The sequence below is a fragment of the Myotis davidii genome, unplaced genomic scaffold (genome assembly GCF_000327345.1).
Source record: "Myotis davidii unplaced genomic scaffold, ASM32734v1 scaffold1887, whole genome shotgun sequence".
NCBI lineage: Eukaryota > Metazoa > Chordata > Mammalia > Chiroptera > Vespertilionidae > Myotis > Myotis davidii.
Genome location: NW_006297663.1, coordinates 18,702 through 33,985, shown reverse-complemented (window position 1 = coordinate 33,985; position 15,284 = coordinate 18,702). Strand labels below are relative to the sequence as shown.

Below are 15,284 nucleotides of genomic sequence, written 5' to 3'. Positions count from 1 at the left end.
TGAGTGATTTTTGAAAAGAGAGAAGTGCAAGATCTGAGCAACAGAGTGTGTGTGTGTGTGTGTGTGTGTGTGTGTGTGCGTGTGTTTGGGTAGGGAGAATACTGGGAATAAAGACAGCAGAGGGAAATCCTGTTGTCAGGAGTAGCCATAAAACACTTAACAATATAAATGTCTTACAGTAAGTATCATTGCCCTGGCTGTATTAAGTGATGAAATAATACTTCACTCTATTATGCCAATTTTTAGAAAAACTTGTGTTGTGTGACTACATGAGCAATAACATTCTGGGAGGGATAGTGTTAAAGTTTGGGTCATCAGGGCAGAGCAGAGACCAGCACCAGTAGGCAAGTAATGAGTTAAGTGGAGTGCAGGGGTCCAGCCCCAGGGGTCCAGGAGTTCCCAAAGGTGTGGACAGAGTCGGTGAAGAATGATTTACACGGAGACAGCGTTCAGAACTCTCTAGCTCTCTTTAGTCTCCGTGGATCTTCCTGTGCCTGGCTGAGGCCACAGAGAAAGATCCCGAGGCAAGCTGAGCCTTTATTTTATAGTCAGAGGTAAACATAGTTACACTGTTCTTTTTGAGTTTCACTTGTTTTTGTTCTTGTGAGTTTCACTTGTTTTTGTTCTTGTTCTTGCTGCACCCCCCTCAGCCCATTAGCTTCCCAGGAAGAATCTAGGGGGCGTCATAAGGTCAAGCCTAATTATGCCAAGAGGACTGTGCCCTCTAAGCTGGGACTTGTTTGTGACTTTGCCAACAGGTCAGTCCGAGGCTTAACCCTATAGCGGCTCCCAACAGTTGAGAAAATAATGAGGATAAGATAGTAGAACAAGAGCTAATGAATTGATGAAAGGAGTAAGAAAAAAATCTCATGGACACGGACAGCAGTATGGTGATTACCAGAGGGAAGGGGGGATAGGGGCAGGTGGAAGAGGGTAAATGTAGGATAACAGTGACGGAAAGAGACTACCCTTTGGACAGTGAAGCACACAATGCAATGTGCAGATGATGTATTACAGAATTGTATACTTGAAACCTATATAACCTTATTGACCAATGTAACTCTAATAAATTCAATTAAAAAGAGCTGATGAAAATAATTGTAAATAGAGCTTGGAACTATAAGCAGAGAACCCTAAGTCAGGTAGTCTTTGCCCCCTCTGCGGCCTCAGTGGGTTCCATTCTCCTTTGGAATTTAACCTTGCCTGTCCAAGATGGAAAGAGAAACCTGAGAAGGTCTGGTGCTGCGATTCTGGCTCAGCTCTGAAACTGTGAAACCTGGGTCCCTGAGAAGTAGAGGACATCTAACATCTACATATTTCCTTATCATTACCCTGACAGCAGGTTTAACTGTGGCAACCACACCTTGGCAAGGGACTTAGGTTTTATATATTCATTAGGAAGCTCTTAGAATGGTTTAAGCAGCTGGCATGCCTCAATCTATTGGGATTGGTGATCTGCCATGGGCCCTGAGTGCCCCTAGGCCTTCCTGCTGGGTATGTCAGAAATGCAAAGCCTCAGTGCTCTTTACTTGGGACTATTTTTCAAGGAGGTTTCCCCAGTGAGCAACCCTGAGTGATGAGGTCATGTTCCTGTAGACAGAGAATGGACATGGATCTGCACATCACAAGAGTGGTGAGTCCCCCAAACTCATGGTCCTCTTCCTAATGAATATATAAAACCTAAGTCCCTTGCCAAGGTGTGGTTGCCACAGTTAAACCTGCTGTCAGGGTAATGATAAGGAAATATGTAGATGTTAGATCCACTGTGTGTGCTGTCATCCATCTTCTAGACCCACCTGCATCACACTCGTGGGGCTTGGGAGGGTATAAGGAACTGATATGAATGTGAACTGTGGCTATTGCTTTTGCTCTGAGTAATAATGTCACCTTTGTTACTGAACTTGAAGTTTTGTGTATTCTGCCACCATCTGTCACACAGAAATTAGACAAACCTCAGTAGTTTTTAAGTTGGGTAAAATCCCACACCAGTCATTTTTTTCTTCAAAATTAGACCCATCCTATTGGCAAAAATTAAAAAATGATAACTTTCTATGCTGATGGAGAGCCAGAGAAAAGAGCCTCTGGTACCATGCTACAGCCTTTTGTGGAAGCAATCTGACGATAATATACATTGATGTATACTTATTGGCAAACTCACTGAATTGTAGACATGAAATATGTACACATTTTACATCTCAAGTGTACCTCAAAAAAATAGTTTTCAAATATCAGAACTTCTATCTATCTATCTATCTATCTATCTATCTATAAAAGCCTAATATGCAAATTGTCCCCTCGGGAGTTCTACTGGGAGACCAGGAGCTCAATTGCTCGCTTGACGTGTGCTGATCACCAGGAGGCGGCACAGATCAAAGGAAGGCCCTGATCAGCCCTGATTGCCAGCCAGGCCTAGGGACCCTACCCGTGCACGAAATTCCTGCACTGGGCCTCTAGTCTAATATAAAATAGATACATGCATATTAGTTGAAATCTCATATCTGAGAATCTATACTTTAAATATAAGGGTGTATAAGGGTATACATACAAAGGTGTTCATTAAAGCACTTATCATAGTCAATACTGAATACTGGGATCATATCACAGTGTAACCATTTTAAAAATATATATATTTGTAAAGAGGGAGGGAGAGAGAGAGAGAGAAACATCAATGATGAGAGAGAATCATTGATCAGCTGTCTCCTGCATGTCCCACAATGGGGATCGAGCCCACAACCCAGGCATGTGCCCTGACTGGAAATCGAACCGTTACCTCCTGGTTCATAGGTCAATGATCAACCACTGAGCCACACCAGCCAACCTAACAGTGTAATATTAAAGCTACCAAAGAGAGCAGTTAGGTCTCCATCTATTGATCTGAAGATATTCTCATCATGTATTGTTAACTATGGAAAGTAACCTCCAACAAAATAAAATGTGTAGTGTGACCTCATTTTTGTGGAAGAAATGACATAAACCACATGAAACAATCCCATTAACAGAAAGATGTGGAGAAGCAGAAACAGTAAATAGTGACATTGGTTGTCTATCTTGGGATGGGGGTGTGGATAGAAAACAAAAGGGAGAAAAGGAATACATTAGCTGCTCTCTAGCTGAATTGGGCACCACAAGCTTATTACAGGAAATCCTCTAACTCATCCCTGACCTCTGGAGTGTCCTGCATGAAGAACTTTCTCTGGCCCACATTGGGAATCCCAGTGCCTTTTTGGCACACAGACCTGGTAGGTGAATAGAAAGTGAGTACAGTTGCCCAGGGGCATCAGACACTGCAAGAAAGAAAAGGGGTGGCACCCAGGACCCCTTCGGAAAATGCTATTTAGTATACAACCAGGCAGGGGGGTGTGGTTGAGGGCAATGAGAGCCTAGAAAGAAAACTCTGGTGGAATCTCCCTTCCCCTCTCTATTTCTTCCCCCACCCAGGCTCAGCCCCTCGTCTTCCTCTAAGCCCCATTCTCAGCACTTTGCTCAGAGGAGCAGCCGCCTTACCCCACCCTCTGGGCTAATCCCCGGTTCTGGTTTGTCCGGGGTGGGGCCCAATCCTGGAGTGGGCTGGCACACGCAGTGCTGCTTTATTAAGCCCTGGACTTGTCCTGAGGCAGCAGGACCAAGCCTGGCCGCGGAATCTTTGGTACCAGTAACAGAACCTCTGCCACCCAGGCGAGCCCACCTGCTGCCATGGGCCGCTACCGCATCCACGTGGCCACCGGGGCCTGGCTCTTCTCCGGCACACACTCAGCCTCAACTCCTTTCCCAAGTGACCCCAGGCCAGTGTCATTATGGGATCTGTGTTCAAAGGGGAGGGTCCTCTGAGAGCGCAGGGGTGGGCGCAGTGCGAGCTCATTTAGTGCATGGGTGTAGGTGATGAGGCTCAGTGTTCAAGACACCACAGGCCTTGCCCGCGTCCTTCATCCTCCTGGTGCGATGGGGCATCAGAGACCCACAGCGCAGGTGTTGGAGGAGGTAATGCTGTCCCTGGAGGCCTTGGCACTGGACTCCACAAAAGACCCCACACCCTCAGTTACGCGTCCTCTCCCCGGGTCCCCACTACTAAGTCTCATCAGATTCTGGTCCCCACAGGTGGAGAAGTTCGAACAGGAAGTTCCCCAGGACTTGGGGCCGCTGCAGTTTGTGAAGTTGCGCAAACACCACTCCCTGGTGGACGACGCCTGGTTCTGTGACCGCATCACCGTGCAGGGCCCTGAACCATGCCAGGAGGCTGCCTTCCCCTGCTACCGCTGGGTGCAAGGCGAGGGCATGCTGAGTCTGCCTGAGGGCACTGGTGAGGGGCCGCCTCAGGGAAGTGGGTGCAGGACCTAAGGAGGACTGGAGGTGGGGAAGCAGGGGATAGCACTGAGGAAGTGCCTAGAGGGGTTGAAAAAGTACATGCTCAGCAAGTTAAAGATGGACAAGACAGGAAAGGAGGGGGACAGTATACATAGAATGAAAGGGACTGGAAATGGGGCTGGACAAGGAAATGAGTGATGTGTAGATCCCACCTCTCAAAAAGGTGAGCACAGAGAATGGGAGGTGCAGCCATGCTGGGAGACAAAACAGCCAAAGTAAAGGGGCAAGGAGATCTCTCCCTGACTGAACATGGTAGGGCAGGGACAGGTGCCGCTAGCACATGTGATTCCCAAGAGGAGACAGGGAAGGGGAACAACAAACAATATGACATGAAGAGCTGGTTTGCCTGTGAAAACATGGAAGACAACTCTGAGGGCAGGGAGCACAATGACGGGGTGAGGGAAATGATAGGTAAGACGGGACGCCTGAACTAAATGTCTTTGAGGCACAAGTAAGTATAAGTACTGACGAGGGCAGGATTAAGCCAGGTTACCAACTATAAATTATGTGAAGTTGAGGATAGGTGAGATGAAGCCAGGTAAATGTAGCAACATGGATCCATTACTTGGTTTGGCGCACATAGAATACCTTATGCCAGGGGAACAGGTGACAGTGGAAGGAGGTTGAGGGAGATCTGAGGATGTACTAGTAAGTGTACCTAACTTGAAATATGTCATTTTTGAAGAACAGATTAAGGTGTGGATAGGGAAGGTCCGAAACAGGGGAAATTAACAAAGGAATGTTTGATAATATAGGATAGATGTTGACATTTCAGCTGATTAAGAATGAAATTCATAGCCGAAATCGGTTTGGCTCAGTGGATAGAGCGTCAGCCTGCGGACTGAAAGGTCCCAGGTTCGATTCCGGTCAAGGGCATGTACCTGGGTTGTGGGCACATCCCCAGTAGGAGATGTGCAGGAGGCGGCTGATCGATGTTTCTCTCTCATCAATGTTTCTAACTCTCTATCTCTCTCCCTTCCTCTCTGTAAAAAATCAATAAAATATAAATTTAAAAAAAAGAATGAAATTCATAGATAATGTAGAACATAGATAGATAGGAGTTAACTATCTAGGAGTTAAGTGTTACACGAGGATGTCAAAAATGGGATTTTCCTTTCAGGACAAATATGAGATTGGAGAATGGTGAAATGAAGAAAGGGGAGTGGGTGAAGGTGAATGACTAGTAAATTAAGTAGGGAAACAGCCAGAAAAAATGGCAAAATAATATGATGCCATGCAACTAAGAAATAGGAGATTGGAAGAAGCAAGGGCATAGCATGAAACTGGAAAAAGCATTGAGGAGAATTGCCATAATGTCTCCCCAGCCCGCCTGGCAGGAAACAATACCTGGGATGTATTCCAGAAGCATCGAGAAAAGGAACTGGAGGAAAGACAGCAAATCTACTGGTGACCACCCTACTAAAGCCTCCCAATTGTAACCCCTTCCCTGACAACTTCCTCCTTCACTGATTTCTATCCCCTCCATAACTTTTGTCCCCATCTGCTAGCTGGGCCACCTGGAAAGAAGGGCTACCCCTGATAATAGCTGCAGGCAGTAAGGACGATCTACCTGTAAATATGAGATTCCACGAGAAGAAGACGCTGGACTATAAATGGACAGTGACTACAGGGTGAGGAAATAGTCAGAGTAAAGTGGGGCTGGTGGATCCAGCAACAGGAAGGATTTGGTAAATTGGTGGTTTCATCCTTAATGTCTGTTCTAGAATTCTGGAGATTGCCTTCAAATATGTTTATACCCTCCCGAGATCCTGGAACAGCCTAGAAGATTTTGATGAATTATTCTGGGGACAAAAGACTGCCCTGGCTGGTCAGTGGTTTCCCCAGGTCTCCATAACACCTTGATGGCCCTGATACTGAGCTGTCATACTACATAGTCCCCAAAATTGCTTGCCAAAAAAGAACTTATGCATGGGGATCTGACAGATGTCTCAGGTATGAAAATATGTGGACTGGGTATGGAGGAGCCATGTTACTAACTCCCTGGGTTAGAGTCTGGGGAAGAGGGAAATTGGGTTGTGGTGAATATCCTCTTCCTAACCTCTACACCAACCCCACAGAGAAGGTTCAAAAGTGCTGGCAGGATGATGAGCTTTTTGGCTACCAGTTCCTCAATGGCGCCAACCCCATGCTGTTAAGACGCTCCACCTTTCTGCCCTCCCGGCTGGTGCTGCCCTCAGGGATGGAGGACCTTCAGGCCCAGCTGGAGAAAGAACTCCAGGTACAGCCTCTAGCCCAGTGGTTCTCAACCTAATATAATTAGATTGTTTTTGTGATTAATCACTACGCTTTAATTATGTTCAATCTGTAACAATGAAATTGGGGGTCACCACAACATGAGGCACTATATTAAAGGGTCACGGCATTGGGAAGGTTGAGAACCACAGCCCTTTATTGTCTTCTTCCTGTCTGTGTTGGGAATTGAAGTGGTGAAGGGGAGGGACCAAAGGTGAGTCAGGGAAGGGAGGCTGTGATGAGCCACTGTCCTTGGATACAGAGTCCTCTGCTAGAAATCCTATAGGAGATAAAGTACTAGTAGGTAGGGAAAAGCATCAATGCTTGATACAGCCCATAAAGCAGACCATTAGGAGATATTAGGCAAAGGAACTTGGGCAACTTAACAAGGGAAGCGTTTGGCATACCTGTGGTACAGAATCAACAGGCATACAGTACCTAGTTCTGAAACTACCTCTGACATAGACAAGCCACATGTCTCTAGGGAAGACTCTTTTCATGGGGTCTTAGCCCTCCCTGTAAAATGAGAGAACTTGAACTTGATGCTCTAGTGCTTCCTTCACATCTGCCACTGGGACTCTGGGACTGATGTAAGATAATGACAAGAAAAGAGAGTGAAAGTCTTTATGTTTCTTCTCATTTGCCTTGGCCCTGTGGAAGTATGCTTTCAACTAACCGTGGGTATGGTCCTCTGTTCCTTAGAACGGTTCCCTGTTTGAGGCTGACTTCATCCTACTGGATGGAATCCCAGCCAATGTGATCCAAGGAGAGAAGCAATACGTGGCTGCCCCCCTTGTCATGCTGAAGATGGAACCCAGTGGGAAGCTGCTACCCATGGTCATCCAGGTAGGTGATACAGGTTTCCTCCTCCCAACACTACTCTGTCTTCATCCCCAACTTCTGTCAAGGGACAAAGACAGTTGGTTCTTGTCACCCGCCCCTGCCTCAGTCAGTGAGACCTGTCCTCATCTCCCATCTCTCATTTCAACCTTGCAACCTGCTCAACACCCAAAATTGCCTTTCTAAGACTCATAATGGTTTCCGTTGGTTCTCACCCTAAGGCTACTCAATCTCTTTCTGACCTTTGCATCTGTGAAATATTCCTTCTTTATTAGATGTCTTTTACCCCTGTTTTTATTATGTTTTCATTTTTATTATTCTCCTCAATCAATTGATGAGAACTGTCAGGTATCTCACATGTCCAGTTTCTCCCTCCTATTCTACCACCGTAACTTACACCTCATCAGGTTTCTCTCAGTCATACTGGACACCTCTTTCCAATTCTTCTGGCTTTGAAACTGGCCAGTAAGGCACACACACTTCCCCACAGCTACTGTAAGGACGAGTGGAAGGGTCCTCCTTCCTCCTACTAGATTATAACCCTCTGGGAGATAACAATCTTAGTCACTAGTGTTTCCCCAGAATACTAAGCATGGTGTCTAACCTGTGATAAGGTTAATGAATGCTTAATTTATCTTTATTGCAGATCGAGCCTCCCAATCCCGGCAACCCCACCCCATCACTGTTCCTGCCCTCAGACCCTCCACTTGCCTGGCTCCTGGCAAAGACCTGGGTCCGAAGTTCAGATTTCCATCTACATGAGCTCCACTATCACATTCTGAAGACTCACCTACTGGCTGAAGTCTTCGCTGTGGCCACCATGAGGTGCCTCCCAGGACTGCACCCTGTCTTCAAGGTACATCCTCTACCCTCCATGTCCCATCTCTCTCACATCCCAGAGAAAGGAAACACAAACCAATTCTCCCAGATTTAAAAAGCCTAAGCCATCTGGTTGGGACCATGTTAACAATGTTTCTTCTAATTGAGCAAGTGTCCATTTTATTATAACAAAAGTTCTTTATAGGAATGTGTAACTAGAGAAGAAGAGATGGATGCTTCAGGACCTTGAGTTTTGTGGCTTTGTTTCTAATATTTAATTTTTTTTGCGATTATCATAGATTTTCATGCAGTTTTTAAAATAATACAGAGAGATGCCATGCCTTCTATTGTACTAAGTCAAGTCACTTAGTATATATTCAGCATTTATTGTAAGGCAGCTCTGACATTCTCCAGCATAGTCCATTGAAGAGTAGGAATATAATTTTATTTTTTTAAAAAAAACACACAGTATCTAGGAATAGACTTTGAAATAAAGAGAGAAAGCAATAAACACTATATTTTTATGGAGAATGTTCCACTACAACTTGTGAATAATTAAGCAGAAGACCAAATGAATAAAAGAGCAGCCCAAGACATTACTTATCCTGCCCAATGAGAGGTGCATGAAAGGAAAATGCAAAGACTTTGTGATGAGAGGAAATAGTAGTTGCAGCATGCCTGGGTGCAAGATTGGAGAGTAAGCTCAGAGGTCTGAGCTGCTGCAATAACTAGGAGCCCACCTGGTAGATAGAGTTGTACTGATCTAGAAATATTGTGATTTTATAAAAGAGTGAGCCTAGGATCTATTGCTAGTGAGAACGCAGCAAAAATAGCCTTGTGATTGCAAAAAAAATGTTTTTAAAATGTTGATGACACTTCACATGTAGTAACAGGAGAAAAAATGATACAGGCTTATGAACTGTCAGACACAATACAATCAAGAAAATCCAGTTTGAGGTGAAAGATGAGATGTTCAGTTTTAGGTACATGGAGTTTGAAGTGGTATCAAGATATGTGAGTACATGCTAGGTAGAATATTTGAATTGTGTTTCCTCCAGGAGACCCCACCTTCATTCCCAAACTTGTCCATTGGAAGTGATGACCCCTTAGGGTTCTAGAGTAACAAAGACATGGTATACACTAACAGAATTCCTTTATCTTGGATTTGATTGACTTTATATTGCCTTTGCAGCACTACCTTCTGTGTATCTTAGTGGTTGAACCCACTTTTACTCTTCTAAATCCCCTTTTCACAGCCCCCTCTACACGTGTCTCCTCTCACCATAACAACTTCTTCCCATGGCAGGCCACCCAGGAGGGCTAAGCCTGCCCATTTCATCTATTTACCTGTGCCAGCTCTGCATTCAGGCTGCTGGAATCTGAATCCGGAATCCTGGCCTCAGTTCTTACCAGATGTGTTCTCAGTGTTCTAATCTCTAAATGGGGGTAATAGGAGCTCCATCATGGAGTTAATGAGGAATAACAGAACAGCAGCATGACACAGGCTAAATGCTACAAAAAATAGTAGTTCTTGCTATTATGATTAGTTATTTGTTTTCTGGTCTACTCTTGATGTAGACCTTGGGCTTTCTGTGAAACTCAGCATCTTTTTTAATCTTTCTGAAGTTTCAGACCAATGTGAGTTGCCTTGATATGTTGATACCAATGATATCAGTTGGGTCCTTTCTTCTCTGCAGCATCACTAACTCACGTAAATAATAATAATGTATGAATCGGCTCCTGGATGAGAACAAAATTGTTTAACACAAAGTAAATGCACATGAGGATCAGATGGCTTTTTTATTATGGCCAAGGGAAAGCAGGAGAAATTAACAGTGCCTAATTGGTGGTAGGAGGAGGTTTGACAATAGCCCCTTGGCTGATAAAGAAGGTAGATCAATATGGTTCCTTTAATTCTGACTGAAAGTACCCTACCCATGCAATCCCTAATCCCGAAATTTTAAAAATGCGAGTAAAACAACTAGAGGTTGGAGGAACAGCTTTGGAAATTAATAGAAAACTGTAAGGATGTGTATGATAGAAAAATTATTTAAAAAAATCAAAAGTTAAAGGACTGATTCTCAAAGAACTTCATACGTAAGGTGGAAATAATAAAGGTAATGATAACAGCTACTATCCAAGGACATCTATGTGCTAGGCAATGTGCTGAGCACTCTCATACATTATATACATAAGCATCACCACAGCACCCGTAATGAGACCATATTTTCATCCCCTGTAAAGAGATGGGCGCTTAGAGGATTTATTATCTTGTCCAAGTATTAAAGTTAGTGGTGAAGCATAAATTAAAATCCCAGTCAGTTAGACTCCAAAGCTCAACTCACAGGGCAATAGGAAAACATGAGACTAAGAGATCAGAGAAGAATGAGACCAGCCTGCAAAGGCACTAGCAGGTAGTTAACCATCAAGAGGACAGAAAGTCTCCATGCTGACTGCCACTCCCTAATAAAGAAGGACCCAAGCATGTTGTACATAAACCACCCCTTTCAATCTTCTCCATCCAGCTCCTGATCCCACACACCCGTTACACAATGGAAATCAACACCCGGGCACGAACTCAACTCATCTCAGATGGAGGTTTATTTGATAAGGTAAGGAGGTAATGGAGTGGACACCTAATCATTCAAATCTGCATGACCTCCTGTCACTTTCAAGCTTCCAGTCCCCCTTGTATGAATGTCCTGACCCTTAAACCCAGGAGCCTTGTCCCTTTATGCCAATGTCATTGAATCTCAAAACCCCACATCTGACCACTTCATATACTATGCTATGTTCTCCAGCTCTGTTTCTCCCCTCACGACCTCTCATGTCTATTGGCACAGGCAGGAAGCACAGGTGGAGGGGGGCACGTGCAATTGATCCGCCGGGCCATGACTCAGCTGACCTACCGCTCCCTCTGTCCTCCTGATGATCTGGCTGACCGGGGCCTGCTGGGAATCCCAAGTGCCCTCTATGCCCATGATGCTTTACGACTCTGGGAGATCATTGCTCGGTGGGTGAGAGTGGGAGCTGAGTAAAAATGGGGCATTAGGAATAGTGAAAATGGGGCTTGGCCTGAGGTCAGCATGGGAGAAAAGGAACATGAAATAAGAAGGTCCAGACAGGAGGTTCAGACAGGAGAAGCAGGGGACTCAATCCTGAGAATGATGAGAAAGAATAAGAAGACAATGGGTGGAGTCTGAAAATAGGGAGACTGAAATAGCCCGTGTAAGTAGGCAGAATTGTCTGGGTGGGTAAAACTAAGGAATTTGGTAGAATCAGGGATTTTGTTACAAAGAGTTACTATCAACCATGTATTCGGAATTCTTAAATGAATGATGCACATTTTCTTCCTTTCTAAACTAGTGTGTAGAAAGAACTAGGGAATGTCTCAAAGGCAAGTCTTGCAAGATCTGTCCCCAGACACAGTGAGAGTCAGATGGATAGACACCACAGAAAAGGAGTAGAGGTCTGAGGCTACAGCCTTCTACTCTCCAGGAGCTCAGCTCCCTTCTCCTCTGGGCAGATACGTGGAAGGGATTGTCCACCTCTTCTACCACGGGGATGACGTCGTGAGAGGGGACCGTGAGCTACAGGCCTGGTGTCGGGAGATCACTGAGGTGGGGCTGTGCCAGGCCCAGGACCGAGGTGAGACCCCTCCCCAGAGAAGAGAAATCCTTGGACACTCCCAAGGACCCCTTCTCAGTCTTACCCATCTGGGGACAATTATAACCCCTCATCATGCCCATCCCTCCACACATGAAACATCTGAATCTGATTCCCATCTCCTAAGACTCAGGACAATTCTAGAATCCTAAGGATTGTCCTCCAAAGAGACCCTCATGCTTTTTCAGAGATGCCCCTCACCTGCCACGGGGACTAATAAGGCCAGAACTATAGCCAGTAAGGAATCTGCCCAGGTCCTGCCAGGCTATCTCCTAATAATTGTCTATTTCCTTACTTAAAGATAGAAATGGGGAGATTATCCCCACAGCATACACAGAGGACCCAGACATCACGCACACCTGCCACGGTGCAAGGCCATTTCTAGATGTAGTCTCAATAATGTATATATTTTGACTTAAACCCAAAGTCAGTGTCATGATCTCTGGAACTCAAGTTTCTTAGATAAAAGTGCCCTCCTCACTGGTGAACTACCTTCAGGTCCCCTATCCCATTTTTTAAATCTATAACAAAGAAATAACCTTTCTTGAGCACTTCCCAGATTCATAGTCCTCTCTCTAGTACACATAGGCCAGCCAGGGTTGTTTTGAATCATCTTTTAGCTCCTTCCTGTTTCACACTTCACACCAATACCTTGAATCCCTTCTATTCCTTCCATGCAATAGCTGTAGCGAATAGCTAAGAACTGGTAATGCACGCATCAGTAAACCACACACCTACCAGGGAGTGGAGTCTTACCTCAAAGTATCTGGGGCTGTACCTTCCCCATTCATGCAATGGCACTTCGTCAGCCCTTCACGACCAAAATCTCTGTAGTATGTCTCAGTTCTGTCTCTCAAGCTCCACATGATCCAAAAGACCCTTCTCATTCTCTCTTTCATGCTTCTCCCCATGAAATATCCACATCAGAGCACTTGTAACACTTATTTGACTATGAGCTTTAACCACTTGCACCCACACTGTTCTCCCTCAGCTTTCATGTTTCTCTTTGTAACACCATTCTCTCACCACACTCATTAAAGGCAGTGTATTAAGATTTTCTCTTCTCAGACCTATGACTTGAGAAAGCCATTTAATCTCTTTGACTTTTAATATCCTTTCTCTGAAGTGAATATAATTCTTGTCCCAAATGAAACAATGAATGTGAAAAGTTCAAACATGTGTAAAGAAATCAATGTAAAATGATTGTGATCATATGCCCCACTCCAAAGAATTACCTCCCCGATATGTTCAGCAAATATAAGAGGTGAGCAAATCCTTAAACTTCCTGAGCAGCATCTCAACTGTAAATTGAGTGAATGGGACAATGGATTTGATGCTGTTCTAGTTCCAACATGAGTCTATGCCTTCTCTTTTTTTCTGCATTATAACCCAAATATTGGAAAATACTTTCTGTGAATAGGAGGGCAACCTCAGTGTTGTTTTTTGGTTGTTGTTAATCCTCACTCCAGGATATTTTTCCATTAACTTTTAGAGAGTGTGGAAGGGAGGGAGAGAGATAAACAATGATGTGAGAGAGACACATTGATTGGTTGACTCACACATTTGCCCCCCTACCTGGGCAGGGATCAAGCCTGCATCCGAGGTACATGCCCTTGACTGAAATTGAACCCAGGACCATTCAGTCAACAGCTTGATGCGGTATCCCTGAAACAAATCAGCTAGCGCAACCTCAGTAATCTTAATGACTTTTAAAGAGGGTAGCAATTTTATTAAAATAAAACAAATATGGAGCAAAGTCAACATTATAAATAATTGGCCTACAAGTTGAACTTTTAGTAAGGTGACATACCTATATAATTAGCACAAAGAACAAAAACCATTACCAGCTCCCCAGAAAGCCCCCTGTGCTATTCCAGTCCTTCCCCTTCCAAAGGTAACCACTTCATATTGCACAGGTTAATTTTACCTGTTTGAACTTCACACAAATGAAAATACAAATATGCACTCATTAATGTCTCAAAATATGTTTCAAATTTACCCTTGCTGTTGTGACATGCAGCATGTAGTTAATTGTTCTCATTGTATATTATTCTTTTGTCTTCTTTTTCAAATTTTTTTAATTTAATTTTTTAATTGTTTAAAGTATTATATATGTCTCCCTTTACCCTGATTGACCCCCTCCCTGCCACTCCCTCTCCCCAGGACAAGCCCCCATCGCCCCAGTGTCTGTGTCCATTGGTTGTGCTAATATGCATGCATACAAGTCCTTTGGTTGATCTCTTATCCTCTCCCCTTCTCTCTGAAGTTGGACTGTCTGCTCAGTGTTTCTTAGTCTCTGGATCTATTTTTGTTCATCAGTTTATGTTGTTCATTATATCCCACATATAAGTGAGATCATGTGATAGTTATCTTTTTCCAACTGGCTTATTTCACTTAGCATAATGCTCTCCAGGTCCATCCACTCTGTTGCAAATGGTAAATGTTCCTTCTTTTTTATTGCAGCAGTAGGGGCCTGGTGCATGAAATTCATGCACTTGTGGGGGGTGGGTCCCTCAGCCCGGCCTGCGCCCCCTCGCAGTCCAAGAGCTCTTGAGGGATGTCCAACTACCCTGGAAACAAAAGAGGCTCCTGCCACTACCGCTGCACTCACCAGCCATGAGCCGTCTTCTGGCTGAGCTGCGCTCACACTGACCACCAGGGGACAGCTCCTGCATTGAGCATCCGTTTTCTGGAGGTCAGTGCACATCACAGGGACCCGTTGTTCCAATGTTGGGCCCAAACCAGCTCTCCGACATCCCCTGAGGGGTCCTGGATTGCAAGAGGGTGCAGGCCAGGCCAAGGGACCCCACTGGTGCATTATTCCAGATGAATTTTGGAGAGTTTGTTCTAGGTGTGTGATATATGCTGTTGGTATTTTAATGGGCATTGCATTCAATCTATAAATTGCTTTGGGTAGTTTGGTCGTTTTAATGATGTTGATTCTACCAATCCATGAACACGGTATGTTCTGCCATTTGTTTATGCCTTCCTCTCTCTCTTTTCAATGTCCTGTAGTTTTCTGAGTTCAGGTTGTTTATGTCCTTAGTTAAGTTTATTCCTAGGTATCTTACATTTTTTTGGTGCAATAGTGAATGGGTTTGTTTTTTTAGTTTCTCTTTCTGTGAGTTCATTATTGGTGTATAAAAAAGCCATAGGTTTCTGGGTGTTAATTTTGTATCCTCCTACATTACTGAATTCATTTATTACGTCTAGTAGTTTTTTGATGGAGTCTTTGGGGTTTTCTATGTACAGTCTCATGTCATCTGCAAATAACAACAGTTTTACTTCTTCTTTTCCAAATTGGATGCGTTTTATTTCTTCTTCTTGTCCTATTGCAGTGGCTA

General features: G+C 44.3%; 1 protein-coding gene across 1 annotated transcript in view; it reads left to right on the top strand.

Annotated features, from left to right (window-relative positions):
- The first annotated feature begins 3,693 nt into the window (after positions 1 to 3,693).
- LOC102768484 (arachidonate 12-lipoxygenase, 12S-type-like) overlaps positions 3,694 to 15,284 on the top strand; it is a 22,231-nt gene continuing 10,640 nt past the window's right edge. The window contains exons 1-11 of the mRNA XM_015570210.1: positions 3,694 to 3,786; positions 4,096 to 4,297; positions 5,688 to 5,769; positions 5,871 to 5,993; positions 6,087 to 6,190; positions 6,441 to 6,601; positions 7,318 to 7,461; positions 8,102 to 8,311; positions 10,800 to 10,886; positions 11,118 to 11,287; positions 11,801 to 11,922. Coding sequence (XP_015425696.1) covers positions 3,694 to 3,786; positions 4,096 to 4,297; positions 5,688 to 5,769; positions 5,871 to 5,993; positions 6,087 to 6,190; positions 6,441 to 6,601; positions 7,318 to 7,461; positions 8,102 to 8,311; positions 10,800 to 10,886; positions 11,118 to 11,287; positions 11,801 to 11,922 — 1,498 coding nt within the window. The remainder of the gene's footprint in view (positions 3,787 to 4,095; positions 4,298 to 5,687; positions 5,770 to 5,870; positions 5,994 to 6,086; positions 6,191 to 6,440; positions 6,602 to 7,317; positions 7,462 to 8,101; positions 8,312 to 10,799; positions 10,887 to 11,117; positions 11,288 to 11,800; positions 11,923 to 15,284) is intronic.